The sequence below is a fragment of the Canis lupus genome, chromosome 1 (assembly GCF_011100685.1).
Source record: "Canis lupus familiaris isolate Mischka breed German Shepherd chromosome 1, alternate assembly UU_Cfam_GSD_1.0, whole genome shotgun sequence".
Lineage (NCBI taxonomy): Eukaryota > Metazoa > Chordata > Mammalia > Carnivora > Canidae > Canis > Canis lupus.
Genome location: NC_049222.1, coordinates 118,761,889 through 118,789,875, shown reverse-complemented (window position 1 = coordinate 118,789,875; position 27,987 = coordinate 118,761,889). Strand labels below are relative to the sequence as shown.

The 27,987-nt window shown below is 55.9% G+C and overlaps 1 protein-coding gene across 1 annotated transcript; it reads left to right on the top strand.

The window, feature by feature from the left end:
• The first annotated feature begins 260 nt into the window (after positions 1–260).
• On the top strand, positions 261–25,993 carry GPI (glucose-6-phosphate isomerase). Its single transcript, XM_038529417.1, has 18 exons — positions 261–470; positions 1,399–1,489; positions 1,825–1,893; positions 3,306–3,425; positions 7,260–7,343; positions 7,459–7,605; positions 8,376–8,447; positions 8,943–8,987; positions 10,265–10,318; positions 21,640–21,700; positions 22,112–22,155; positions 22,265–22,417; positions 23,512–23,641; positions 23,768–23,844; positions 24,895–25,023; positions 25,247–25,322; positions 25,408–25,474; positions 25,587–25,993. Exons 1-18 carry the CDS (start codon positions 349–351, stop codon positions 25,720–25,722), a joined length of 1,677 nt encoding a protein of 558 aa, XP_038385345.1. The 5' UTR covers positions 261–348; the 3' UTR covers positions 25,723–25,993.
• Positions 25,994–27,987: the final 1,994 nt, after the last annotated feature.

The following is a 27,987-nucleotide window of genomic DNA, read 5'->3' as shown; positions in this document are numbered from 1 at the left end:
GCAAGGTGTGGCGTGAACGAACGGCCGAAGGGAGCAGGCCCGGGCGTGGGGAGCTCGGCCGCTTCACCGCAGTCAGCGCCAGGCGGACGGGGACCCGCTGCAGGGAGGGACCAGCTAAGGCCCGGGAGCCGCCGCCGCCGCCGCCGCCGCCGCCGCCGCCAAGGTCGCCCCGAGGGCGCGGACGGCGGGGGCGGGGCGGGGGCGGGGCGAGGGCGGGGGGCGGGGGGCGGGGCGGGCGCCGCGCCTGCGCCATAAAGGCCGCCTTGCTCGGGGCCCCCGCCAGCCGCGCCGCCCGCCCCTCTTCCTCCCGCGAGCCGGTCGGAGCCCGTGCGCCCCGCTGCCCTCGCCATGGCCGCGCTCACCCAGAGCCCGCAGTTCCAGAAGCTGCAGAAGTGGCATCGCGAGCAGGGCTCTGACCTCAACCTGCGCCGCCTTTTCGAGGGGGACAAGGAACGCTTCAACCGCTTCAGGTGCGCGCCCCGGGGCGCAGGCGGGGCGGCGGGGCAGGCCGGCGGCGCGCTCGGGGGTCCCCGGGGCCCTGCGGGGGGAGGTCCCCGGCCGCCCCCGGCCACGCCTCGGGGCCCGGCCCAGGCCTCGGTTCGTCCTTGACGCCTCCTTGAAGGAGGTTCTGGGGGCCGCGCGCTCGCCGGAGGCTCGGAGCCCGGGCTGCTTAGTCACGAAGCGGGCTCCTCCGCGGGGCCGTCGCCCCCCAGCCCCCCATTTGAGAAGGGGCCCCCCCCGCGGCTGTGGGCAGGGCCCCCCCGCGGGTGCGATCGGGGTGCGCGGGCCTGCGGGGCTTGCGGGGAGGATGCAGATGTGGGGGCGTGAGTTCTGCGAAAGAGGCTCTGCGTGGAGACGGACGGCGACCAGGAAATGCAACGGGACCCGGTGGAGGAAATCTTGGCGCGGGGGGGGGGGGGCGGGCAGGAATCTCGGGGTGCTCTGGGGACCGGCGCGGGGAGGTCTGCGGCTCCGGACTGGAAGGCCCCATGGCCAGCCCTGCCTTCCGAGGCCTTCCCCGAGAGTCGCCGCCGCCGGGTGGAAGCTCTGGGAGGGAATGAACGGTCCCCCCCCCCCCCGCCCCCAGGCCAGGCGGGAGCAGGGCCCCCGGGTTGTCTTCCCGGTTCTTGCAGAGAAATGGCTCCTCGGGAAGGGTCTGCGCCTCCCTTCCGTGACCATGGTCCGGGTCACTGTGCTGCTGCTGCTGCTGCTGCAGGTCAGCCTGGGGGGCAGACGGTGACAGACACCACCGCTGTGCAGAGCAGCTGAGGCTTTTTTTGGGGCGTGGCTCAAGGAGGGTGTTTTTTTGTTTTTTTTTTTCCCTGTCCGCAGCGCTGGTCAGGGAATAGGTTGGGGAGAGCTGGGGTGTGGTCATTGGCTTCTGCCGTCCTTTTGCAGCTTGAACCTGAACACCAACCATGGGCATATTCTGGTGGATTACTCCAAGAACCTTGTGACCGACACCGTGATGCAGATGCTGGTGGACCTGGTAATGTTGTGCCTTGAGGGGCTTGACCTGTGACCCATGGCTTGGCAGGCAAGCTGGCCTCCTGGGAGCCCCCGGGTGCTTGAGCAGCTTTATTTCCTCCTCTCAGTGAACCTCAGTTCGTGCCTCTGTGCCGACGTTTAAGGCTCTGGGCTCCTGCCCCCTGGCTCAGGATCGGAGCAGCCGCCCAGGGGCTCCTGCACAGACGGTGGGGGAGGGCACCAGGCTGCAGCCACCTGTCAGGCCCACTGGGTGCTGCATCCAGCCCAGAGCTTGGTGGCTTGGGCTCGTGGTCGCCAGTGTGGACAGGATCAAGCCTTAGTATCTCCTCTTCACAGGCCAAGTCCAGGGGTGTGGAGGCTGCCCGGGAGCGCATGTTCAGTGGCGAGAAGATCAACTTCACGGAGGTGAGCTGGCCTGGGGACAGCAGACTGCATACCCTCCAGGGCCTCTTCCTTCCCTCTGGAGTCCATCTGGCTGATAGCATCACACTGTGTCTTCACCACTCCTCTTAAGCAACATCTTTGCTTCACAAGGGGCACGAGAGCCTATTTCCTTGAGTGGGTTGCAGGGCGGCGGGTGGGGTGCATCGTCCCTGGGACTGGCTGTGTGGATCTGGTGAGCCCAGAATGGCTCCTGGGGTCTGCCTAGGGGGAGGACGTCTCCAGCCTGCAGGAAGGCAGCTTCTCCAGGCTACTCTGCTTTAGAGAACTTAACTCTGATCTGTCTTTGCTGTCAGTTTTATTAGTGAAGACAGGAATTTGGACATAAGCCCAGCTTCCTCAGTGGTAGGAGTCGGTAAGAAGCAGCGGGAAGGCCAGGGCTTGCGGGCCCTGTTCCTGATTGCTGTGGAAGCCTGGAGGTGTGATAATCACCCAGCGCTCAGAGTCTCTTCCTCACAGGGTTGGCATCCTCCTTTTACACACGAGGTAGCCGAGGCTCAGAGGGCAAGTCACTTATCTAAGACGTCGCATCTGTAAGAGACAGGTTTCACACTCAGCCTATCTCGCTGCTGGGCTAGGCTGAGCGAGGCTGCAGTCGAGGGCTTCCTGGAGGAGCGCGTTCTCCTATGGAACGTGAGGCAGGAGTGAGGTTGGGCAGGGGGTGGGCAGAGTGGCATGAAGCTCTCCCCCTTAGTGGGCCTCCGCTTAGTTTGGAGTCCAGACACCATCCCTTGCCTACCCACCTGGGCTCTTGAGACTTGTTTCCTTCAAGGGCCCTTCTGCTGGCTTCAGCTTGATGGGACTGTTGCTCTCACACGACGAGGCCAGCTTCTGGACACCTGTCACAGGCCTGTGGTTTCTGGCAGTTCGCATCATGGGGCTCATTGATGAGGGACATTTGAGTTGCCTGCTTTGCTCCACATCCAAGGGGCTGGGGGTGCTTTTTAGAAGGTGCCAGGTGTACTCTCCTGGAGAAGATGAGACTGCCCTTAATGAGCCCTGGTGCTCTGAAGCCATTTATTGTTTGTGTCTGCCCTGTAGTGTCACCATTCTCTGCCTTTGTTCACTCTGGTCCTCTTTTCTTGGCTTCTCATGCCCTGAACACCTAGGGGCCCCCTGGCCTTGTGCTGAGCTTCTCCTGGGCTCCCTCCCCTGTGGCTGTCAGCACAAAAGGCAGTGGCACGTGCCCTGCCTCCTGTAGGTCCTGGGGTGCCTGCCCCCTGCTCCCATAAGCACACGGTGGATTCTCAGTACCAGGTGTTGTTACCAGGCCTCGGGGCTGGTGGATCCAGCAGAGGAAGGGCTGACTCCCGACCCTCCCCGGCTGGCGTGGCTGCCCTGGGTGAGGGTCTTCCCACACTGACTGTCGTCTCCAGGATCGGGCGGTGCTGCATGTGGCCCTGCGGAACCGGTCAAACACACCCATTCTGGTGGATGGCAAGGATGTGATGCCGGAGGTCAACAGGGTCCTGGAGAAGATGAAGTCTTTCTGCCAGGTAAGCAGCTGTGCACTGGGCTTGCCCTCAGCTGTGCGTGTGCACGCCTTTGGGAATCTGAGCGCCTTGATGGGCCGCCCCTCCACTCCGCGTGGAGAGGACCCATGGCCTCACTGGAGGCGCTCTGTGTGATCGCCCCTTGTTCTGAGGGAATTTCCCTGCCCCTGAGGGGAGGGAACCTACGGCTGGCGGCCACAGAGCAACCTCCTTGCTGAACTCTAGACGCCCGTGGCTCGTGGGGAAAGTCTGGCCAGGGCAGTGATCCACCCAGAGTGGTGGGATAGTGGAGGAGAGACTTGCTTTTTCTGATCTATCTATCATCTATCTATCTATCTCTTTTGCTTTTTCTGATCTTTTTAGTGATCCACCCTCCTTTTCTAGGCTAGAGCTAAATAAAATTGATGTTTTAACATTTCCTTGATCATCCCCACAGCCAGCTCTCCAGAGGCAGCGTTTATAACAGCGTTTCCTGTGAAGTCTTCTGAAAGCTTCCTGTGCGTGTGCCATGCATACGTACATTGGTCTCTTTGAAACACATCTGCACACGTGTACGCACACGGGTTCATTATTACCTGCTCTTCTGTAGCTTGATTATACTTAGAAATAAGTAAGAAATGTCTGTGTGTCCATGTTGATGGATGCACTTAACTGTGCCCCCTTTTCCTGTTGGGGGGTGAGGGTGTAGGGGTTGCCTCAGAGACCAGCTATAGATTTCCCCACATCAACCACTGTTGCCTCAGTGTCTGTTGTCCCAGGGGTGATTCTGCAAGGGTTAGTGGACATCCTCAAGCGTAGGGTAGGGTACAGGGGTGATGTGTATGTGTGTGTGCGTGTTGTACGTATGGGCTCTGCATGCTCTGGGAGTGACATTCTGGGCTCTGATCAGCTTGTCCTTGAGAGCAGCGGCCCCCACCTGTGGCAGGTCCAAGTCGCGTTGCTCTGGCTAAGAGCCATTTCAGATGGCACTCAGATGGCAGGAGTGATCTGGCCATCAGTCTTGGAGCCCTGACAGCCAAGTGAGTGGGACTTCCAAGGAGAGGAAGGGTAGGCATCCCATTGGGAGTCTGGATTCCAGAACATCCCTTAACAGTGGTTGGTGCTTGTGATGGGCTCTGGATGTAGGGAAGGGCCTTTCTGGGCATCAGCGGTGAGTGGTGGAGCTAACGTGCGTCAGAAGCCCAGTGTTCTGTTCAGCGAGCATGTGCTCTTAGGTCTGCTGTGTGGAGAGTGTGGTCCTGGCCGTCTGGGAAGCTATTTCCAGGAAAGCCCTCCCTTACAGCTGGCTGCAGGATACCTGACTCAGACTGATGGGGTATTTATAGTTCAGAAAAAGCTACTGAGTGGCCGCAGTTGCACGTAAGGAGCACTCTCCATGGCTGGGCTCTTAGAAGTTTACCAAGGTTGGGTTGAGGATGTTCACCAGGATTTTAAGGATGGTGGCAAAAATCAAAAACAGCCTAAGCCTGGGGCGCCCCTCGGGCCCAGTTGTTGGAGCATATGACTCTTGATCTCAGGATCATGAGTTTGAGCCCCATGTTGGGTGTAGAGATTACCTAAAAGTCTTTTTTTTTTTTTTTTTTTTTAATTTTTATTTATTTATTTATTTATGATAGTCACAGAGAGAGAGAGAGGCAGAGACACAGGCAGAGGGAGGAGCAGGCTCCATGCATCAGGAGCCTGATGTGGGATTCGATCCCGGGTCTGCAGGATCGCGCCCTGGGCCAAAGGCAGGCGCCAAACCGCTGCGCCACCCAGGGATCCCCCCCCTTTTTTTTTTTTTTAAGATTTTATTTATTTATTCATGAGAGACAGAGAGAGAAGCAGAGACATAAGAAGAGGGAGGAGAAGCAGGCTTTATGCAGAGAGCCCCATGCAGGACTCCATCCCAAGACTCCGGGATCACGCTCTGAGCCGAATCAGACGCTCAACCACTGAGCCACCCAGGCGTCCCACTTAGAAATCTTTAAAAAATATTTATTTTTTAATTAAAAAAACAAACAGCATGAGTCCATTTATCAGAGGATTGATTAGTAAAATCAGTTTATGTTCATATGTTGTAGTCTCAGGTGCCACTAGGTATTAGGGAGCTGTGGTTACATTGACCTGCCGCGCTGTTCAGGATACGTTAAAAATGATAGTTGCAAACTGGCATGTCGTAAAACCCCATCTGGTCAAATAAAGGGTATGTATAATCTTATTAAAGACCTATAATTTTTCTTCTCTGGGATGCTTTATTGTAACAAAACTTGAATGGTGACGTTAAGGATTAAGAAGTGACCAACTTTATTTCTGCGTTGATGGAAAATTTCTCATGGCAATTAATTGCCTTATTAAAAAAAAAAAGTTGCTGCATGTAACTGGTTTGGGGAAAGATATATATACTAGTTTTCTGTCGATGTAGAATAAATTGCTCCAAAACTTAGCGTCTATAAGCAACAATCAACACTTCTGTGGATCAGGATTTGCAGTGGCTGTGCTGGCTGTTTCTGGCCTCAAAGGCTGTAGACAAGATTTTGGCCAAGGTTAGCATTCCCCTGAGGGCTCGATGGTTGGAGCCTGGAGGATCTGCGTCCAAGATGGCTCACTAGCAACTAGTGCTGGCATTTGGGAGGCTTTAGCTCCTTACCTTGTGGTCCTTTCTAGAGGCTGAGTGTCCTCCTAACAAGACAGCTGATTTCTCCAAATGAGTGATCCAAGAGAGAGCAAGACAGAGTGCCATAAGGTCCTTTATTACCTTGAGCTAGCACGAGAAATTACATCTGCCATTTCTGTAATACCCTGTGGGCTGTACAGGTCACTTCTGATCAAGGTAGGAGGGGACAGCACAAGGACACCAGTATAATGCCAAGAGGTGAGGACCACTGGGAACCAGCTTAGAAGCTGGCTACAGAGTCTGCCTTCAGGGTCCTAGTGATTCATGTTCCACGTGGAGAATGTCCTTCTCACCTTCTAAGGCCATATCCCTTTACAGTATCAGCCAGGAGACAAGAGTCTCGTCACATAAATTCGGGAGAGGTACAGTAGTTCCTGCATTTCCTTTTAAGACAACGCAAACACACTTCCTTTTGATGTGAAGACTTGTGAAGTAAACAATTTATTTACACAATTTATTGACATGCTGCATACCCAACACACAGCGGTGAGGTAGGCGTAGAGTAAATAACATAGGGAAACTCCTTTTCAAAATGAGGAGGGGAGGGAGGGACGCCTGGGTTAGCGGTTGAGCGTCTGCCTCCAGCTGGTGGCGTGATCCCAGGGTCCTGGGATTGAGTCCCACATCGGGGTCCCTGCTTCTCCCTCTGCCTGTGTCTCTGCCTTTCTCTCTGTGTGTCTATCATGAATAAATAAATAAAATCTTAAAAAAAAAAATGAGGGGAATGGGAGGAACACGAGAGTCATTGGTGTGAACACTTCTGAGATCCAGCAGGACATCTGTTGGCGGTTGCGTGGTTAGGAATCATTTCTCAAAGTTTTGGGCTTTGCCTTCATTCGTTCTGAAAGGTAGTGTGTGCGGGCACCTGTGCAGTGTTCCCAGCCTACTTCAGGCACAGACCAGTCCTAGTAGCTGGCATTTCACGTCTCTTGGTCTCTTAAATGTCAGGTTCTGCTAGGAGTTCACCCTTGTTCTGCGAATTCTGAAGAGGTGGGGGTGACCCCTACTTTGCCAATGATGAAATAGAGTCTGGCTGGGGGTGAGCGTGGCAGGGATCTGCCAGTGTGGTCTCAGTAGGCCCCTGCGAGCACCTGGACGCTGGGCCTGAGGTATAGGGATGCTTTTGAGCAGCAGTTTATACTCGGGGCTTTGGGCTGACGCATCTCCTTGCTCTGTGCCAGCGCGTCCGCAGCGGTGAGTGGAAGGGGTACTCGGGCAAGCCCATCACGGACGTCATTAACATCGGCATTGGCGGCTCTGACCTGGTGAGGAGGACTCCCTTGGGATGGGGTGGGGGTCCAGCCCAGAGCCTTGGTTTTCCAGGGTGGGGCCTCTCTGGGGCCTGGAAGCTTGTGTTCTGATGCCCTGTCTCCCTCTCAGGGGCCCCTCATGGTGACTGAAGCCCTTAAGCCGTACTCTTCAGGAGGACCCCGGGTCTGGTTTGTCTCCAACATCGACGGGACCCACATTTCCAAAACCCTGGCCGCCCTGAACCCTGAGTCCTCTCTGTTCATCATTGCCTCCAAGGTACGGGCCTCTGACCTGGCCTGGCTCCCCAGCCCAGTGCGTGTTGGGGGTGGGGACGGGGGCGGGGAAGGCTTTGCCACTGACGGGGTGCCGGACCTCCTGAGCGCACCATGCTTTGTGGATCAGGTCCGCACAGCTGCCCTCAGGCTGTTCCTTGTCAGGCTTCTTGATGGAAGCCCTGATCAGTCAGTTAGAACCTTCATCCTAGGGCCACATCCTTTTATTTTATGGGATCTCTGCCCAGCCTGGGGCTGTTCTTGTCTTTCTGATGCATCTGTGCTTAATATCTGCTCCTTTCTGATCCCAGAGCCATGCCCAGAACAGTGTAAGGGTTTTGTTGTTATTTATGCCCTGTTACTTCACATCAGTGCACATAAAATATTCAGAATTCCCGCCTGGAAAAAAAAAAAAAAAAAAAAAAAAAGAATTCCAGCCTGGGCTGAAGGGAGCCCCTGGCATGGCCACAGCCCCTTTCCTGGAAGATACTCTGGCCTCTGATCTTTGGTGGAGGAGTGGGGTGCAAGTGGGGGTCGTGGCTTGTACTCGGATTCTTCTTCCTCTGGTTGTGAAATCCTGGAAATCACAGGATGATGGTACTGCTACTTCCAGGCCCCCACCCCCGGCTTTGTGGACAGGTGGGGGGAGGTTATATGGGGTGACTGTCCCTGGTTGTGATAAGCAGGCGCCCACATGGCCTCTGCCACTGAGCCCTGGCTCCAGGCCACCCTGACCCTGAGCTGGGGCCCGACTGCTGTACTTTCTGGCTGCAGACCTTTACCACCCAGGAGACCATTACAAATGCGGAGACGGCGAAGGAATGGTTTCTCCTGTCGGCCAAGGATGTGAGTGCTGGGGTGGGCAGTGGGCAGTGCGTGCCCTGGGAGGGGTGGGCGGGGGGGCACCCACCCACCTGAGTGGTCAAGCCTAATGCTGCAGCCCTGTCTCCTCCTGAAGTTGGCGGCAGGAGGCCACCTCTCTTGGCGCCTGTCCTTTCCAGTTAAGACATTCGGCTCTGCCGGTCCCAGACATGTCAGTTGTGCCAGAACCTGTTCTGACGTGCTGAAGGCACTTGAAGGTCCCCGGGCCCCGGAGGAGCCTCTTCCCCGGGCCACACCTACTTTACAAGGGAGGGATCCCGGGCCTTGTGTGCCTGTGAGGGAGGATGGGCTCTGACTCCTCTGTCCTCCTGACCTTGACAGGGGGCTCTTCTAACTGCCACAGGGCCAAGGACTGGGCATTGTCAGTCCCACCCAGGGCCTTGGTATAGAGATGGGAGGCTCCCTACCCTCGGGTGCCCCCCAGGATGGCTTGGTGTAACCTGGCTGTGTCTCTTGTAGCCTTCTGCAGTCGCGAAGCACTTTGTCGCCCTGTCTACCAACACGGTAAGTGCCCATGTGGACTCCTGGACATCCTCCTGGAGGGCCCAGATCACGTCAAGGGCACAGCCTATCAGAATACTCAGGTCCGGTTGTGGTTCACGGGTCTGGGGATCTTGGCTCGGCTGATGGCCTAGAAGGATCTGTCGGCTGTGAGGGATGTGAGCTGCACACTGTCCTCTTTGCATCCTCCCATGAAATCTCTGCACCTCCAAGGAGGGATCCTGTTGGCTGTGTCCGCCTCGCAGGCCTAACTGATATCCAGAACATTCCACAGGCCTCTACTACCTTGCCACTGGCCTTGCCCCTCATGGGGTATATGGGGTAGGAGCTGGGGTGCATCCCATTTCTTACATGAGGAGGCTAGGCCCCAGCGAAGGATTTTTGCCCAGTGACCGCATGAGTCAGTGAGGCCGGGATGAGCACACGGTCTCCTGCCTGCCAGTTCGCAGTCCGCCGGGCCTGAGGCTGTGCGAGGGATGGGGTGGGGTAGAGGGGCGGGGTGCAGCTGCGAGCCCGGAGTAACAAACCTGGCAAGCTCTTGCTGTGTCGTGGGCTGTGTCAGAGCTGGAACCCCACTCAGGTTGTCCCGATCCACTCCCTCCCATCTCATCCAACCCCCGCCTCTGCCTCCAGTGCTGACCTGTCCACGGAGGGGAGACGGGAGGACATCTTACGGCTGGCTAACCTCACGACACTATCTGCCTCCTGCCAGGGCTCATGCTGGCTGGTAGGGCGTCTCCTCTTTAGGGACCGCACAAGGGGGTGCTGACCCTGTGTGCGTGGGGGACAGAGCCCCTGAGGGGTACGATTGGTTATCTCCTAAAGGCTTCCTGGGGTAGAGTCACCACCTCTCATATTGGAAGGGCTGGACTGGTGTCTTGGCTGTGTGACACCTGGCCTGGAGGTGGCTTCTGCTCTGCTCAGATTCCAGCCCTGGGCTCAGTCACCCATATGTTCTGGATAGGTCAGTGTCTGCACCCCGACAGGTCCAGGAGGTAGCTCCTGCAGGGCAGCCTGTGGGCCCGGGTCATTGCACTGGGTGTGCAGCCTCCCTCAGCAGGAGGGCTTCACAGGCCCCAGGCCGCTGCTGTTGCTAGTTGAGAGCCTCATATCCAGTTCTGGGGGTGGCAGCTGCTGGTTCCTGTCCTGGACTGACAGGCTGCTCCCTCCTTGCCCCCATCTGTCCATAGCCTGGACAGTGTGACACCTGGCACCCTGGAGCTCCTGTTCTCGTCCAGCTAACATAGGTTTTCTTGCTTCTCTGCCTTTGCCCCTTTTAGACCAAAGTGAAGGAGTTTGGGATTGACCCTCAAAACATGTTCGAGTTCTGGGATGTAAGTAAAAGCACTTCCTTGCGCTGGGTGAATTATGTGTCCTATGTCACGGCATGACCACCGTGCCACAGATGAGGGGCCTGCGAGGTCAGGTCAACATTTATTGAGTACCTGCTGCATGTCTGGCTCTGGGAAGGGCTTAGAGGTCAGGATGAGGGCTCCATTTCCACCGCGGGCGGGCTGAGCTTGCAGGGCCAGGCTAACACTCCCCTGGGTGCCTGCCCAGCAGCACCCACTGTGGGGTAACTGGAGCCACCCCTACCCGCCTTCACTAAACTGAGGTTGTGAGTTATTCTCAGCGATGACCTTTCTCCGAACTGCCGCCTCAGTCTGTAAAGGCCAAGGGGCAGGGTGAGGCAGGAGGTGTGACGGGGCAGGCCCGGTCAGGAGCAGCTGGAAGGTGGCAGAGAGGAGGCGCCAGGCCTGGGGCCTGCATGGGCCCTTGTCAGGCGTCTCGCAGAGCAAACCGTGCCTGAGTGGCCGAGCTGCAGGCTGGTCTAGCGGCGGGTGGTCGCGGACTCCTCTCTGCTCCAGCCACAGCTGGTGCCAAGCAGCGAGCAGGACCTTTGCTTGCGGCTTGCCTGAGCATGGCCCTGGTGGGAGAAGGGCTCCGGCTGTGGGATGCAGGGAACGCTTGGGGCGCGAGCTGCGGTGTGGGGGCAGTGGGCGCTAATCTAACACGTGACACTGGCAGGTGCAGCTACGAGGGCATCGTCCAGTTGGGGGCGTTCCCATTGGGGCTGTTTCCAGGCTTTTAGACTGGAAGCTGTTTGCTCGGTGGTGGTACCGGCAGCTGGAATCGCCTTTGAAAACCCTAAAGGCCCTGGAGTCTGGGAGAAAATAAAGCCCTAACGCCCTGAGGCATCTGTTGTGTGTAATGAGTTAACTTCTTTCTAGAATGGGACTAATTATGTACCATCCTTGGAAGAATTGAGAAGTCACTCAAATCATTTTCTGCGTCCTGTGGCTCAGATGAGGAACCCTGGTCGAGAGAGATTGGGCAGCTTCTAACAAATGTTGCATGTCTCAAAGTAGGAAAGGCACCTTCTACCTCTTTTCTGGGATCTGGAGCCTCGACAGTGGGTGGTCAGGGATGAGGGGGGTCTCCTGTTAGCCAAAACCTGGTGTAGGTTTTCACTGCCCGTAACTGCCCAGCATGCCGACATGATGGGGGGGTGTGCGGCTTAGGGTGAGGCCTAGGCTTCCCAGGTAAGGCCTGGGAATGACAGTTGGGCACAGGAACATGGGGCTGGGCCCGGGGAGTGAGGCCTGAGTGGCTGAGGTGGCCTCCGTGACGGCCTCCCGGGCTGGGCATACCCACATATGCAGTGGCTGGAAGGAGGACCTGTCTGGGTCACTAAGGATGTGTATATTGTTTTAAATCAAGAAGGTGACATCTGAAGAGCCAGGGGCAGGTGAAATTTCTGGAGCTAGTATCTCTCAGGTGAGATGGAGGGTCAGGACAGACATAGGGATGTTGTGGTGGCTCTGAGGTAAGATGAGACGTGGCCAGTCTGGCACGGGGACATATAAGTGGTGAGGTTTGGTCAGTTATGGTCATTCATGGGGTAGCTTCGTGTCAGGATCAAGCAGAGATCTGATGGTGAATTGTGGGGGTTCTCGGGGTCAGCCAGAGCTAGAAGTCACTGGAGAGCTAACATTGGCTGGTGGGGTCTGAAGAGGAGCCAAGGTAGGTACAAGTGAGTTCCGAGGAGGAGCCAAGACAGGTAAAGGTACTGATGAGGGCTGTGAATTCTGGAAGACACAGGTATTTCGAGATGGTTCTATCAAGTAAGGCCTGTGGAGCCAGAGTCCTGTATAGAGACTAACCTGGATCTGGGAGTTGGAAGTCTCTGGTGTGGGACAGGTGCTTACATCGGGGTCTGTCCGACTGGTTCTGCAAAGTATCAGGTAATGGGTGTCTGATCACAGGTGAGGTGATTAAAACTCAGAATTAGGCAAACCTAGGTAAGTCCCCTGAGCCGTGTCAGCAACCTGGCTCTTGGCATCCTGACCAGGTGTGATAAGCAAAGCTCCAGGGTTGCAGAGGCCTCTGAGGACCCACAACCAGCCCAAGGTTCTGGCACCGGGTTCCGGCTGGGGTGGGGCCCAAGGGGCCCGGATGAGTGAAAAGTAGGAATATGCTGAGTTACAAAAAGGTGAGGAGTAGGGAATGGGGGCAGGTGAAGGACTGAAGCCACGTTGGTAAGATGTGGTCTGAGAGGCTCAGAGTAGATAAAGGCTTAGAGAATCACGTCTGCAGGGTGAGATGTCCGAGGCCCAGGTCTCTCAGGCACCAAGAGGTTCCCACCAGTTTTCCCTCAGGTTGAGGTAAGCAGCCAGGAGTGTCTGGCCTGAGGGGAGTGTCTGTTCAGGCTAGGTTTGGACAGTGGAGTCCGCCAGCGGTGGCCTGTAGGATCTTGTCTGAGGTCCTGAGGTCCTAGGAGCTGGAATCAGACATAGTGTTTATAACTAGGTTTCTTAGGGAGACCTGAGGAGCCAAGATGAGGCACGCACATGTAGAAGGGGGTTGTTCAGGTTAGGACACTGGAGCCGAGAAGGGCAGACATAGCAGAGTCTGACAAGTGAGGACTAGAAATCCATGATTGGGTCCAGGTGAGAACTGTGTCCTCAGGTGACATCTAGCGGTTCTGGTGATGCCAGGTTGATCCTGGAGGTGGTCCTGGGTCCTCTGGGGAAAGACTGAAAAGCTGGAGTGATGGGAAACTGCATGCACCTGGAAGGTGTATGTCTGGCTTAGGTATGTAGAACACAGGTCTGTCAGGTGGGGCTTGAGGGGTGAGGTGAAATTCAGGTTTGTACTTTTGGGTCTTGAACAGGTAAGGTCTAAATTGCTAAGGTCAGGCTCTGGTTTGTATTCTGAACCCGAGGAGCTGAGATGGGTAGAGCTGAGTGTTTCAGGTAACATCTATGAAACCAAGGGTGAGCATAGGTAAGTTGACCTGAAGAGCCCTGGTTAGGTTCATTCAACTTTGTTTCACCGTTGAGTTTAGATATAGGTAGGTAGACCAGATCTGTCAGGTAAGGCCTAAGGAGGCAGATCTAGAAAGAACTCTATCTCTTAGATGATCTCTGAGGATCTGAAGTGAAATCAGGAGAGGGCTCAGTCCCTCAGGTGAGATCTCAGGAGCCTGTATTGAGTACAAGTGACTAGATCTGGATCTCTAGATTAAGGTCAAGGTACGCAGATAGAACTGCATCTCTACATATCTTGTAGAGCTGTCTTGCAAGGCGGATGAGTTGTGGTCAGGTACAGGTATATGGAATTGAGTTTCTCAGGTAAGGTCTACGGAGTCTGTATCTGGTAGGAGTTTATATTCTTGGGGCTGCCAGTATGAGTTAAGCCCAGGTGAGTACAGCAGGGTTTGTCAGGTAAGGTCTATGGAGCCAAGATCAGGGATGTTCATAACACTAGGTATGTCCAATGAGATCTAAAAAGTCATAGTTGAGCCCAAGTAGGAGCCGAACTTGGATGAGATGTAAGCAACTGCGAGGAGATACAGGTAACCAGAACTAGCCTATTATGTATAGTGTCAGGAGCCAGGAGCAAGCACAGGTAGGTAGATCTGGCCTGCCAGGTGTAGTCTGAGGAGTCAGCGTCAAACACAGGTAGGCAGAACTGGCTCACAAAGTATGGTCTGAGAAGCCAGAGTCAAGCACAGGTAAGTAGAACTGGCCTACCAGGTATGATCTGAGGAACCAGGGTCAAGCATAGGTAGGTCTGAGGAGCTAGGGTCAAGGATGGGTAAGTAGAACTGGCTCACCAGATAAGGTCTGAAGAACCAAGGTCAAGCACAGGTAGGTAGATCTGGCCTGCCAGGTGTGGCAGGAGAGGCCAGGGTGAAACACAGGTAGGTAGAACTCGCCCACCAGGTGAAGTCTGAAGAAGCAAGGTCAAGCACAGACAGGTAGGCAGAGCTGGCCTGACAGGTGAGGTCGGAGGAGCCAGGGTCAAGCACAGGTAGGTACAACTGGCCCATCAGGAAAGGTCTGAGGAGCTATGGTCAAGCACAGGTAGGTAGATCTGGCCTGCCAGGGGTGGTTGGAAGAGCTAGGGTCAAGCACAGGTAGGCAGAGCTGGCCTCGGTAAGGTCTGATGACCCAGTGTTAAGCACAGGTAGGTAGAACTGGCTCACCAGATAAGATCTGAAGAACCAAGGTCAAGCACAGGTAGGTAGATCTGGCCTGCCAGGTGTGGTTGGAGGAGCCAGGGTCAAGCACAGGTAGGTAGAACTTGCCCACCAAGTGAAGTCTGAAGAAGCAAGGTCAAGCACAGGTAGGCAGAGTTGGCCTGATAAGTGAGGTCGGAGGAACCGGGGTCAAGCATAGGTGGGTACAACTGGCCCACCAGGTGAGGCCTGAGGAGCCAGGGTCAAGTACAGGTAGGTAGAACTGACCTGTCTGTGAAGGCTGAGGAGCCAGGGTCGAGCACAGGTAGGTGGATCTGGCTCACTAGATAAGGTCTGAAGAGCCAAGGTTAAGAACAGGTAGGCAGAGCTGGCATGGGTAAGGTCTGATGAACCAAGGTCAAGCATAGGTAGGTAGAACTGGCCTGCCAGGTACGGTCTGAGGAGCCAATATACAGCACAGGGAGGCAGAGCTGGTCTGCCAGGTAAGGTCTGAGGAACCAGGGTCAAGCACAGGTAGGTAGAATTGGACCACAAGGTATGATCCGAGGAACCAGGGTCAAGCATAGGTAGGTAGAGGTGGCCCACCAGGTGAGGCCTGAGGAACCAGAGTCAAGCACAGGTAGGTAGAACTAACCCACCAAGTGTGGTCTGAGGAGCCAAGATCAAGCACAGGTAGGCATATCTGGCTTGCCAAAGGAGGTCTGAGGAGCCAGGGTCAAGCGCAGGTAGGTAGAACTAGCCTATCAGGTGAAGTCTGAGGAACTGAAATCAGCACAGGTAGGCATCTGGCTTGCTAGGTGAGGTCTGAGGAACCACAGTCAAGCACAGGTAGGTAGAACTGGCTTACCAGGTAAGGTCTGAAGAGCCAAGGTCAAGCACAGGTGGGTAGATCTGGCCTGCCAGGTGAGGTCTGAGGAACCCGAATCAAGGACAGGTACGTAGATCTGGACTGTCAGGTATGATGTGAGTAGCCAAAGTCAAGCATAGGTAAGTGAATTAGCCTATCAGGTAAAGTCTGAGGAACTGGAGTCAAGTACAAGTAGGAAGATTTGGCTTTCCTGGTGAGCTCTGAGGAACCAGGGTCAAGAACAGATGGGTAGAACTGGCCCACCAGATGGGATCTGAGGAGCCAGGGTCGAGCACCGGTAGGTAGAACTGGTCTGTCAGGTGAAGGCTGAGGAGCCAAGTTCAAGCACAGGTAGGTGGTTCTGGTTTGCCAGGTGAGGCATGAGGAGCCAGGGTCAGGCACAGGTAGGTAGAACTGGCTTATCAGGTAAAGTCTGAGGAACTGAGGTCAAGCACAGGTAGGCAGATCTGGCTTTCAGGTGAGGTCTGAGGAACCAGGGTTAATCACAGGTAGGTAGAACTGGCCCACCAGATGTGGTCTGAGGAGCCAGGGTCAAGCACAGGTAGGTAGAACTGGCCTGTCAGGTAAAGTCTGAGGAGCCAAGGTCGAGCATAGGTCAGTGGATCTGGCTTGCTAGGTGCGGTCTGAGGGGCCGGGGTCAAGTACAGGTAGGTAGAACTGGCCTGTCAGGTGAAGTCTGAGGAGCCAAGATCGAGCATAGGTAGGTGGATCTGGCTTGCTAGGTGCGGTCTGAGGAGCCAGGATCAAGCACAGGTACTTAGAACTGATCAGTCAGGTAAAGGCTGAGGAACCACGGTCAAGCACAGGTAGGCAGAACTAGATGGCCAAGTGTGGTCTGAGGAACCAAAGTACAGGTGGGAGGACTTGGTCTATCAGTGTATCTCTCAGGAGAATTGGTCTATCAGGAGCCAGGGTCAAGCATGCATAGGTGAATTGGCCTGTCAGGTAACGTCTGAGGAACTGGGGTCAAGCACAGGTAAGCAGATCTGGCTTGCCAGGGGTGGTGTACCTACAGGTAGGTAGAACTGGCCCACCAGGTATGGTCTGAGTAGCCAAGGTCAAGCACAGGTAGGCAGAACTGTCCCAGTAGGTATGGTTAGAGGAGCTGGAGTCAGAGACAGGTAGGTAGCTGTGGCTAGCCAGGTATGGTCTCTGGACCCAGGATCAAGCACAGGTAGGTAGAAGTAGCCCTCCAGGTATGGTCTGTGGACCCAGGGTCAAGCACAGGTAGGTAGGAGTAGCCCTCCAGGTATGGTCTGTGGACCCAGGGTCAAGCACAGGTAGGTAGGAGTAGCCCTCCAGGTATGGTCTGTGGACCCAGGGTCAAGCACAGGTAGGTAGGAGTAGCCCTGCAGGTATGGTCTGTGGACCCAGGGTCAAGCGCAGGTAGGTAGGAGTAGCCCTCCAGGTATGGTCTGTGGACCCAGGGTCAAGCGCAGGTAGGTAGAAATGGCCCAGCAGATAGGATCTGAGGAGCTAAGGTAAGGCACAGGTAGGTAGAACTGGCCTTCCAGGTGAGGCCTGAGGAGCCAGGGTCAAGCACAGGTAGGTGGAATTCGCCTGCTAGGTACAGCATGAGGAGCCAGGGTCCCGTGTCGGCAGGTAGCGCTGGCCCCCCAACTGCACCATGAGGAGCCACAGGCCTGTACGGTGGGCAGCACTGCCCGGCCAGGTGTGGGCCCAGGACCCAGGGTCAAGCAGAGGCAGGTGGAGTTGGCCTCGCAGATGTGCTCCGAGGCGCCAGGGTCAGAGGCCAGGAGGCACCTGGCCAAGCGTAATGGAGAGACCTGAGGGGTTAGGGTTGAGGTAGGGAAGTGAGGTGTAGCGCAGAGGCCGAGCGGGCTGCCGGGTGGTCTGAGGAGGCCTGACGCAGGTGGATTGGCTTTTAGGTGTTGGATTCAGGCAAAGGCACGTGCGCTTGGACCTCTGTGGTTAGGCCTGGGCGGGGCGAGCCCCCGCAGCACTGGGGTCTTCAGTGGGCAGACCCTGTGGGCTCAGAGGAGGCCTGTGAGGCCTAAGCTCGACGTGACTCCGTGGCTCTCGGGCACGGCCTTTGGAGCCAGAGATCCCTACCTGGGTCTTGTTGGCGAAGTCCCTGGAACATGGTTCTGCTCAGGTGCGCTGACCCAGGTCTTAGGGTTGAGAGGGGAGGCTTGGAGAGCCGGTTCGCCCCAGGGTGGGAGAAGCACATTGCCGCGGGGTCGGGGGTCTCTAGGGCACAGGTGCGGAGGTACTTGTGTCGCGGAGCTGAGGCCGCCCAGCGAGGTGCCGGTGCCAGGTCAGGCAGCGGCGGGTAGCGTTGATCCGTCGGCAAGACGGGAGGAGCCACGTCAGACTGGCGAAGAGCTGCCTTTCTCAGGTGAGGGCTGGGGCTGAGGTCGGGCCTGTCAGCGCTGGGTCTCTCCGGAAGGTGTGCGGAGTCTGAGCGGGGCTCGGTGGGGGCGGGGGGGCCTGGGTGTGTCGGTTGAGGTGTGAGGAGTCGGGTCAGGTACAGACAGGTCTGCGGAGCCCGGGGCATCCCAAGCCGTGAGGAGCCCGCCCTTGACAGGCGTGTGACCCCGCAGGCAGGTCCTGGAGGACACGGGGAGGCAGAGCTGACCTCGCAGGCGAAGCCCTCCGTGTCGGCTTTGTCGGGAGTCCAGGAACGTAGAGTCACGTGGGGTGTATAAGTGGGGCCTTCGGTGGGTTCTGTCCCTGGGTTCAGGTACAGGTTGGCATCCCTGGGCTTGTTGGGTGAAATGAATAGGTAACGCTCTAGCCCAGGCACGCGTAACGGGTGTGGCGGGGCAGGGGCCTGGGTGGCAGGGCCAGGCGTGGGCTGTCCGCAAGGGAAGGCCCCAGTCCTCGTAGGCACGTGGACCGGGGCCCGCCTGGGGAGGCCTCGAGAACCCTTAGGATCACGTGAGACAGTGCCTTAGGCCGGAGCTGCTCAGTACCCTGGTCAGGCGTGACAGGGCGGAGCCCCTGGTTGTGCAGAGGCCTGGGACCCTGTCGCCGGGCCGACGTGTGGTCTGTGGCACGGGGTCTGGGTGGCAGACGGTCTGAGTCACTGAGGTGAGGAGGAAAGGAGGTTATAACCGGTGAAAGTGAGGCCCGGAATGCCGGGCAGACTGAGGAGCCACGTCTCTCCAGGGGGGATCTGAAAGGGCCGCTGCTGGTCGAGGGAGTTCTGGAGGCCGTGTCTGTGGGTGGGGGCCTCAGGCTCAGGTGAGACGCCGCCATTGCTGGGCTTCCCAGAGTGAAGTCTAAGGACCTGGGTGCAGCCAGAGTCAGCTTGCCAGTCCAGTTTCTAGAACTGAGTCTGTTTGGTGAGACCTGCGAGCCTATGTCAGGCTCCTGGGACTGCGTCTGTGTGGTAAGGTCCCCCCACACCTGGACTCCTTCCAGGTGAAGGGCCCCGCCATTCATCTCCTGCCCCCAGCCAGAAACCTCTGGGCCACACTTCGTTCTCTCGTTCTTTCCCTTCATCCTGTCTGCCTGAAGCTCCGGAGTCCGTCGTCCGCCTTCCCCGTCCAGGGTAGCCTCGTGTTCCTGATGACCCCTGGGGCTCCCTGCCTCGTTCTCCAGCATTGCCTCCCAGCTCCTCCTCCTTCCTTCATCTGGAATGTGCTGTGGTTCCTCTTGCCCAACCTGCCTCAATGGGCTTCTGGTAGAGAATGAAGCCCTAATGCCCCAAGATCGGCCTCTCTTCCCGGCTTCTGGGAGGGCAGTGACTTGGAGCCTCCTTGGGAGAATTTCAATTCGCTTCTTGAAGCCACTTAAAGCATTTTCTGGGGGGCCTCATCCTCTCGCTATTGAGAAAGGCTGCTCTTGCCGCAGGACGTGCGCCCGTGCTGTGCTGGCTCTAGGATGCTCCCCCCCCCCCCCCCATGCTTTCCTGGGAGCGGCCGCTCGTTCTTGAGATCCGCGCTCCAGCACTCCTCGGGGTCGCTTCGGGGTCGCTTTGCCATTGAGCGCACTGCCGCAGTGCCTTTCTCCCAAGCCCCGAATCTCACTCCACGTTTATTGGCACGATTACTTCACTTACGTGTCTGGGGGGCGCCCGTGGGCTCCTGCTGCCGCCTGTGCTGGGAATGTGGTAGGTGCCCCGTAAGAAGCCGTTAGGAGCCCAGGAATGGATTTCTGAGGATGTAGGTGACACGGAGTAGAGTCTGCAAGTGTGACGAGGTACGTCTTGGGGCTGAGGCTGAGAAGACCTATCAGGTCTGAGCCCTGGGCCTGTCGCTGGCCTGAGAGGCACTGGGTCTGTCAGTGTCAGAAGGGGCAAGGCCAAGCCCAGCTATGTTGGTACCTGAGGAGGCAGGGACCCAGGTAGGAGGTGCCGGAGCTTTCATCGTTGGAGGAAGTGTGCTTGCGCACAGGTATGGGGCATTGGGTCCGGGAGTCTGAGGATGCAGAGCCTGGCACGGGTGGATTCTGACCTGTTAGTGTCCAGGTAGGTGGGCCAGGCACAGGTGCAAGAGGCTGCATATAGGTATGAGGTACTAGGTCTGTCAGGGTCTGAGGAGGTGGGGCCTGGCACAAGTATGAGCCATCAGGTCTGTCAGTGTCCCACAGAGCCACAACCAAACACAGGTATGAGGTACTGGGTCTGTCAGGGTCTGAGGAGGTGGGGCCTGGCACAAGTATGAGCCATCAGGTCTGTCAGTGTCCCACAGAGCCACAACCAAACACAGGTATGAGGTACTGGGTCTGTCAGTATTTGAAGATGCTTCGGCACAGGTATGAAGCACTGGATCTATCAGTGTCTGAGGGGGCTGGACCTGGCAAGGTATGAGATGCTGGTCTGTTGGTGTCTGAGGAAGTGGATCCTGGTACCAGGTATGAAGCACTGGGTCTGTTTCTGAGGAAACTCAGCCTGGCACAGGTATGAGGTAGTAGGTCTGTCGGTGTCTGAAGAAATGGGGCTTGGCACAGGTATGAGGCACTGGGTCTGTTTCTGAGGAAACTCAGCCTGGCACAGGTATGAGGTAGTAGGTCTGTCGGTGTCTGAAGAAATGGGGCCTGGCACAGGTATGAGGCACTGGGTCTGTCTGAGGAGGAGGCCAGGCCTGGTGCAGGTATGAGGCATTGGGTCTGTCTGTCTGTCTGTCTGAGGAGGAGGCCAGGCCTGATACAGGTCTGAGGCACTGGGTCTGTCTGAGGGCAGGCGAGGCCTGGCACAGGTATGAGGCGCGCTGGGTCGGAGGAGGACATCAGACCTGGTGTGGGTATGAGGCACTGGTCTGTCTGTTTGAGGAGAAGACCGGGCCTGGCACAGGTATGAGGTCCTCGGTCTATGTGTCTGAGGAGGAATCTGGGCCTGGCACAGGTATGAGGCGCTGGGTCTGTCTGTCAGAGGAGGAGCCTGGGCCTGGTGCAAGTATGAGGCATTGGGTCTGTATGTCTGAGGAGAAGGCCGGGCCTGGCACAGGTATGAGGTGCTGGGTCTGAGGAGGAGGTCAGACGTGGCATGCGTATGAGGCACTGGGTCTATCTGTCTGAGGAGAAGGCTGGCCCTGGCACAGGTATGAGGCACTCGGTCTATGTGTGTGAGGAGGAGCCTGGGCCTGGCGCAAGTATGAGGCGTTGGGTCTGTCTCAGGAGAAGGCTGGGCCTGGCACAGGTATGAGGCACTGGGTCTGTCTGTCTGTCTGAGGAGAAGGCCGGGCCTGGCACAGGTATGAGGCGCTCGGTCTATGTGTCTGAGGAGAAGGCCGGGCCTGGCGCAGGTATGAGGCACTGGGTCTGTCTGTCTGAGGAGAAGGCCGGGCCTGGCACAGGTATGAGGCGCTCGGTCTATGTGTCTGAGGAGAAGGCCGGGCCTGGCGCAAGTATGAGGCGTTGGGTCTGTCTGAGGAGAAGGCCGGGCCTGGCACAGGTATGAGGCGCTCGGTCTATGTGTCTGAGGAGAAGGCCGGGCCTGGCGCAAGTATGAGGCGTTGGGTCTGTCTGAGGAGAAGGCCGGGCCTGGCACAGGTATGAGGCGCTCGGTCTATGTGTCTGAGGAGAAGGCCAGGCCTGGCGCAGGTATGAGGCGCTGGGTCTGTGTGTCTGTCTGTCTGTCTGAGGAGACAAGGCCAGCCATGGTAAGGTCTTCAGTTGAGTCTTGTGGCTCTGATCGGTCCCCGTAGCCTCCCTGTTGGTCAGCACAGAGTTGCCAGCGCCTGGCCTGCTGTCTTGCTTCCCAGAGGTGGGTTGGGCCCAGGCCCTCCATGCTGCACCTGTGGAAGAGCACTGCTCCCGGGGGCAAGTTTTGTGGCAGGAGGGAGGGGGGCGGGGTGTGCCGACCCTTCTTCAGCACCTTTTCCTGTCTCTCCTAGTGGGTGGGAGGACGCTACTCGCTGTGGTCAGCCATTGGACTCTCCATTGCACTGCACGTGGGTGAGTGTGTTTCGGTCTTTGGGAGACCGTGCTGTAGTCTACGGTCGGGTGGGCGGCTCCTGTCCCTGAACACCTTTCTGACCCCATAGGCCGCCGGCCTCTCCGCCCTTGGCTGGATCATTTCTTTCAGGTCAGGAGGGCAGGCCTGACTTTTCTCTGGGGTTCGCAGATTGGTCTGTCTCTCTACCCCTCCCAGCTGCTGTCCTGTTGTTCCCACGGTAGGTGAGGTTAGATCTGCCTTTGCGTCAGGGCCGACTCTGGTTAGAGAGGCTTTCTGTAGGCCCAAGTCTTCCCAGGTCCTGTTTCTTCTGGCCGCACATCAGCCTCTCCGTGGTTCCAGAAGAAGCTGTGTCCACTGCCACGAGGGCACTAGGCATGACCGTTTCTGTTGATGCTGCTTTTGTGTCGCAGGATTTGACAACTTCGAGCAGCTGCTCTCAGGGGCTCACTGGATGGTAAGTGCTGAGGCTTACGCTCTCTGCCAGACACTTGGTTGGTCCAGCTCCCCCCTTCCTTCCCTCCCGGGCAGCTGCTCAGCTCCCACCTACGCTGCTGTGGTTTTAGGACCAGCACTTCCGTACGACGCCCCTGGAGAAGAACGCCCCTGTCCTGCTGGCTCTGCTGGGCATCTGGTACATCAACTGCTTTGGGTGTGAGACGCAGGCCATGCTGCCCTACGACCAGTACCTGCACCGCTTTGCTGCCTACTTCCAGCAGGTACCAGCTGCTGAGCCCGGCCTTGGAGCCAGCCTGTGGGGGGTCTGGGAGCCCCAGGAGCCCAGGTGCCCGGCTTCCTGTCCCTCTAGTGGCTTTTCCCCCGACTTGGGCATGGCCAAGGCCCACTTTCGTTCCCAGTCTCAGGGTGGGTCTCCGTTCCCAGGATCTGTTTGATGCGTGTTAGCGGAGGTTGACTAACGGGAGGGGCATGACTGGTTATGGTGGTGGGCGGTGAGGCCCTGGCTTGGCTCAGCCTGGGTCATTGCTGGGTCATTTCTTCCTTGGCCACCATTCTGTGTGCCTGTGGTAGGGCAGGGCCACCAGCTGGCACCCCTGGGGCTTGTACTGCCTTTGTCCCTCCAGAGAGGCAAATTCACAGCCAGTCTGTGGTGCCTCTTTGAGCTACTCCTGCCCTCTGCACCCCTTCAAATCTTCAGAACCCCTGGGGACCAAGCAGCCCCTCTCTTAGTCCAGATTCTGTTTCAGGCAGCCCTTCCCCATATGTCCCTGGTTTCTTTAGCACGACCCTAGTTTTGCCCTGCAGCCCTTGGGCAGGCACAGCGGACTTGCACCAACACCTGAAGGTGACAGAAGAGGGGGCCAGGGCTCCCCACAGCCCAGCATCTTGTTGGCGGGACAGACTTCAGAGGCTGTACACCCTGGACCCCAGCCAGCCTTTCCCTTGAGACATCAGTTAAAGAGGGGCACCTGGCTGGCTCGGTCAGAAGAGCAGGCGACTCTTGATCTCAGGGTCATGAGTTCGAGCCCCACATGAGGTGTAAAGATTACTTAAATAAATAAACTTAGAAAAAAGATATCAGTTAAAGATACTGTGACTGATTTCTGCTCTTAGGGAGGTTCTCCTCAGACCTCCATATCCACCTTCTGGCCATGGGTCCTTCCTGCAGTGGCCTAAGCCAGAAAGCGACAAGCCTGTGTCCTCACAGGTGAGGGGAGATAAAAGGGTCATGCCTGTGGACACCCCCAGGGCAGGGGGCAGGTACGCTTGGTGCATCCTAGGCAGGATTTGGACACGGTGCATGAAGCAAAGCAGGACTTACAGATAGAGGCCTGGGCTTCTGTCCCTGTTCCAGGGTGACATGGAGTCCAACGGGAAGTACATCACCAAGTCCGGCACTCGTGTGGACCACCAGACGGGCCCCATCGTGTGGGGGGAGCCAGGGACCAATGGCCAGCATGCCTTCTATCAGCTCATCCACCAAGGTAGGGCCCGTCTGGCCTGGGCAGGGGTGCTGCAGTGGACGTGGTGCGCTGCCCGCAGAGACTTTTCTCGCAGGTGGCTCCCATGGGCTGGGGTAGGCGCTTGGGTGACCACTGTGCCCTTTACAGGCACCAAGATGATACCCTGTGACTTCCTCATCCCGGTCCAGACCCAGCACCCGATAAGGAAGGGTTTGCATCACAAGGTAAGAGCCCGGTCCAGCCTCTCCTCACACTTTCTCACGCACATTACACACAGACTATTGAAGAGCCGATGCATTAGCCGGGAGCTAACACTAGTTATCTATTCTTGTGTAATAAATTGCACAGACTCAGTGGCTTAAAACAACACCCAATTTTTTTTTAAGATTACATTTATTTATTCATGAGAGACACAGATTGAGAGAGAGGCAGAGACACAGGTAGAGGGAGAAGCAGGCTCCATGCAGGGAGCCTGATGCGGGACTCGATCCCGGGACTTCAGGATCACATCCTGGGCTGAAGGCAGGCGCTAAACCGCTGAGCCACCCAGGGATCCCCAACAACACCCAATTTTTATCTTGGTTTCTGTGCGTCCAAAATCCAGCAGCCTCCACTGCATCTCTGCTGAGGGTAGGACCAAGGTCCAGTTTCCTTGATGGCAGCTGGGGGTCATTCTCGGTTTTGAGAAGCCTCCTTGGCCTGCGGTGCTCTCTAGCTTCGATTCTGTCCTGCCTCTTCTGTTGCATCTCTCTGACCGACTCATTTGTCATCTTCGTTGTGTCTAAGGGCACGTGATTGTATTAGGCCCACCCTAAGGGCATGGAGCCATGATCGTGCTTACCACAGCAGCAAATGGGAAGTCGGTTGAGCATCCGACTCTTGGTTTGGGCTCGGGTCATGATCTCGGGGTATAAGATCGAGCCCCGAGTCAGGCTCTGCTCTGTGAGGTGTCTGCTTGGGATTTTCTCTCTCTCCCTCTCAAATAAATTCTTTAAAAAAGAAAAAGAAAAAGATAATGCTAATTTCTTAGCAGGGTCTTTGGCAAGTCATAGGTATTCCTTGAAGGGGAGTTACTGTTGTTACCTGCTTTGCTATGTCACCCGATGTGACTTGCTGTTGTCATCCCCCCCCCCACCTCCCCAGCTCCACTTGAACTCTACATGGGGGGCCAGCAGCCTGACCTAAGCTGGAACTAACCGCAGCTGGGAAGTCCTGCCCCTCTACCTGAAGCTCAGTCAGTACTTCCAAGTGGAACTGGGTGTCTCTCTTGTCAGATCCTCCTGGCCAACTTTTTGGCCCAAACTGAGGCCCTGATGAAGGGGAAGTCGACAGAGGAGGCCCGGAAGGAGCTGCAGGCCGCAGGAAAGAGTCCAGAGGACTTAGAGAAGCTGTTGCCACACAAGGTCAGCACTTCTCCTAAAGTGTCTTTGGATGGCATCCTGGCATTGGAAAGATAAAGTTATGGGGTCAGGGTAGGGATTTATGGCGTGCCTGGCCCCTCCTACGCGGTAAGAGGGACTGTCCCTACAGATCTGCATATCCCAGCCTCTGGGGCAGGGTGCACATCCCTTCTGAGGATTGGGGGATTCTGACTAACCAGGGGACATTCCTGGGTGTTTTCTGAAGGTCTTTGAAGGAAATCGCCCAACAAACTCTATTGTGTTCACCAAGCTCACGCCATTCATTCTGGGAGCCTTGATTGGTGAGTGAGCAGGGAAGGTCCTGGCCTGGGGTAGGTTGGATAAGGCTGGTCGAGCCCTAATGTGCCCCATCTGCCACCTCTATAGCCATGTACGAGCACAAGATCTTCGTTCAGGGTGTCATCTGGGACATCAACAGCTTTGACCAGTGGGGGTGAGTTGCTGCTCCTCAAGGGGAGGGTAGAGCATGCCTGTGGGTTGGCTTGTGGATTTCACTAGCAATGCTGGAACCTTCCTCTTACAATTCTTGTTCGTTGTCCTGGCAGGGTGGAGCTGGGAAAGCAGCTGGCCAAGAAAATTGAGCCTGAACTTGATGGCAGTAGCCCAGTCACCTCTCACGACTCTTCCACGAACGGGCTAATCAACTTCATCAAGCAGGAGCGTGAGGCCAGAAGCCAATAAACTCATGCCCGGCTGCAGTCCCTGTTGTAACTGGTCCTTGTCTCTCCTCACCAGAGATGCGCTGCACAGTCTTTCCCAGAGCACCCTCTGGTTGCGGGCTTGGAGCACAAGCCCTTTGGGGGAAGCCGGTCTGGAATTGCCACCCCTGCCCATCCATGTCCATGTGCCCTCTGTTTTACGATTGGCTGAAGTGTTCCAGTGCAGCTGATATTTCTGACCGTGTTCGCTTTGTTCGTGTACCAGATAGAAAAATAAAGATGCCACAAAGGAGGTTGTAGGCTCAGCCTCTTCTCATCTCCAGAAGTAGTGCTCTACGCGAGTTAGGTGCCCAGTAGGAGAGATGTGCCTTGATGGAGGCTTGACTGTAAGTGGTGAGTAGGTCCAGAATGGAGGATGCTCCTTTGAGGAGAGAGTGGAGGGGGGTGGGGCACCATCAAAGTCACAAGAGGAACTTGGCTTCTGTAAGCAAACCCCTTCTCCTTTGTCCACTCCTCACCCCTGTGACTTTGGAGGAATTGTATACTTCTATTCACTGGATAATTCTAAAAAGCTGCATTAGAATATATCTGTTTTGGGTGAACACCCAGTCTGGATCAGGGGTGATGATCATCTTTCTGGCCAGATGCTCAAGTAATTCTTTCCTAAGAGAGACATTGAAAAAAAAAAAAAAAAAAGGATTTTGAACAGACCACCCATTTATTGTCTATTCAAGATCCTAAATATTTTTGGCCAACTAGGCAGAAAGGGAAATTTATTCAAAAAAGTCAATGAGCAGAATTGATGAGCAGACTAGAGGGCTGAGCTCCCAGGATCTACATCCTAGATCATGATACAGAATCTAGACAGAAAGACTGCTCCCCTTTCACAAAGCCCTGCTGCCCCCCCCCCCCACCATCACAGCTGCCTTCACCCTAATTAGGAATATCCTAATTACAGAAAGTGACCATACAGGTGCAAATGTCTGCTTAAGATAATACTCAGAAATTGTTAGCACTTCTCTGTTTGAATTCCAAAAACAAATGCCCACTTCTCACTTTGGCAGACGTGATATAAAGATGTTCTTCCACAGTCAGGCTCTGTTGAGGCTCCTGGTAACCCCCCTCCTTTCCTCACTACATTTTTAAAAAAATTTTTTTTAGAGAGAGAACATGAGCAGGAGGGGCAGAGGGAGAGAGAGAGAGAAATTCAAGAAGACTGCTGAGCACGGAGCCCTACATGGGGCTCGATATCATGACCTGAGGTGAAGCCAAGTTGTACGCCTAACCAACTGCGTCACCTACACACTCCAACCCACCTCCGTTCTTAATGTAGCTGATGAAAAGTGAAGGTCTTTTCCTATCAGAAGCACTTCCTCTGTTACAAAAGAGCAAGCACACAAAAAACTCTGTAGAGAGAAAAATTTTAGGTAGCAGAGCCCCTAAAACTAGCTGAGCTTCACGTGAAGGCTCTCTTAGGAGTGGGACCCCTGCTCCTCTGGGCCAGCTGCCAAGTCTCCTGTCTTGCCTTATGCAGGAGGAACTGGCACGTGTCAATTAGATGGCCACACGTCCCTTGGCCCTGTCTTGTTCTCTCCCCCCATCACCACCACTATCACTTGTGGCTTCCACTTGTTGCAAATTCTGGAACAGTATTATTTAGGGTTCTCCAGAGAAACATAACCAATAGGATGTAGATACATGCTAGATGTATTAGGAGAATTGGCAAATGTGAGTATGGAGGCTGAGAAGTCCATGATATGCTGTTTACCACCAGCTGAAGAACCAGGAAAACCGAGACAGGTGGTGGTTCAGCTTGAGAACCCAGAGGCCACTGGTGTTAGTCTCCAAGTCTGAAGGCCTAAGAATCAAGATCTGATATCTGAGGGCAGGAGAAGATGGATATCCCAGCTCAAGAAGAGAAAATTCACCCCTCCTCTGCCTTTTTGTTCTCTTAGGGCCCTCCACAGATTGGATCATGCCCATCCACACTGGTGAGGGCAGACCTTTAAAAAAATAAATAAAAGATTTTTTAAGATTTTATTTATTCATGAGTGGCAGAGGGAGAGGGAGAAGCAGGCTCTCTGTGGAGGAGGGAGCCCAATGTGAGGCTGCAATCCAGCACCTTGGGATCAAAACCCAAGCCGAAGGCAGGTGCTTAACCAACTGAACCAACCAGACACTGTTCTTTCCTCAGTCTACTGATTCAAATGCTATTCTCTTCTGGAAACACCCTCACAGACAATCTGAGAAATAACGTTTCACCAGCTATCTAGGCACCTCCTAGCCC

Excerpts from the sequence above, each read along its gene's own strand:
- GPI (XM_038529417.1), top strand. The coding sequence starts at position 349 with ATGGCCGCGCTCACCCAGAGCCCGCAGTTCCAGAAGCTGCAGAAGTGG. Across the intron at positions 22,418-23,511 it reads TTGCTGCCTACTTCCAGCAG|GGTGACATGGAGTCCAACGG; the intron begins GTACCAGCTGCT and ends TCCCTGTTCCAG. Across the intron at positions 25,323-25,407 it reads CATTCTGGGAGCCTTGATTG|CCATGTACGAGCACAAGATC; the intron begins GTGAGTGAGCAG and ends CCACCTCTATAG.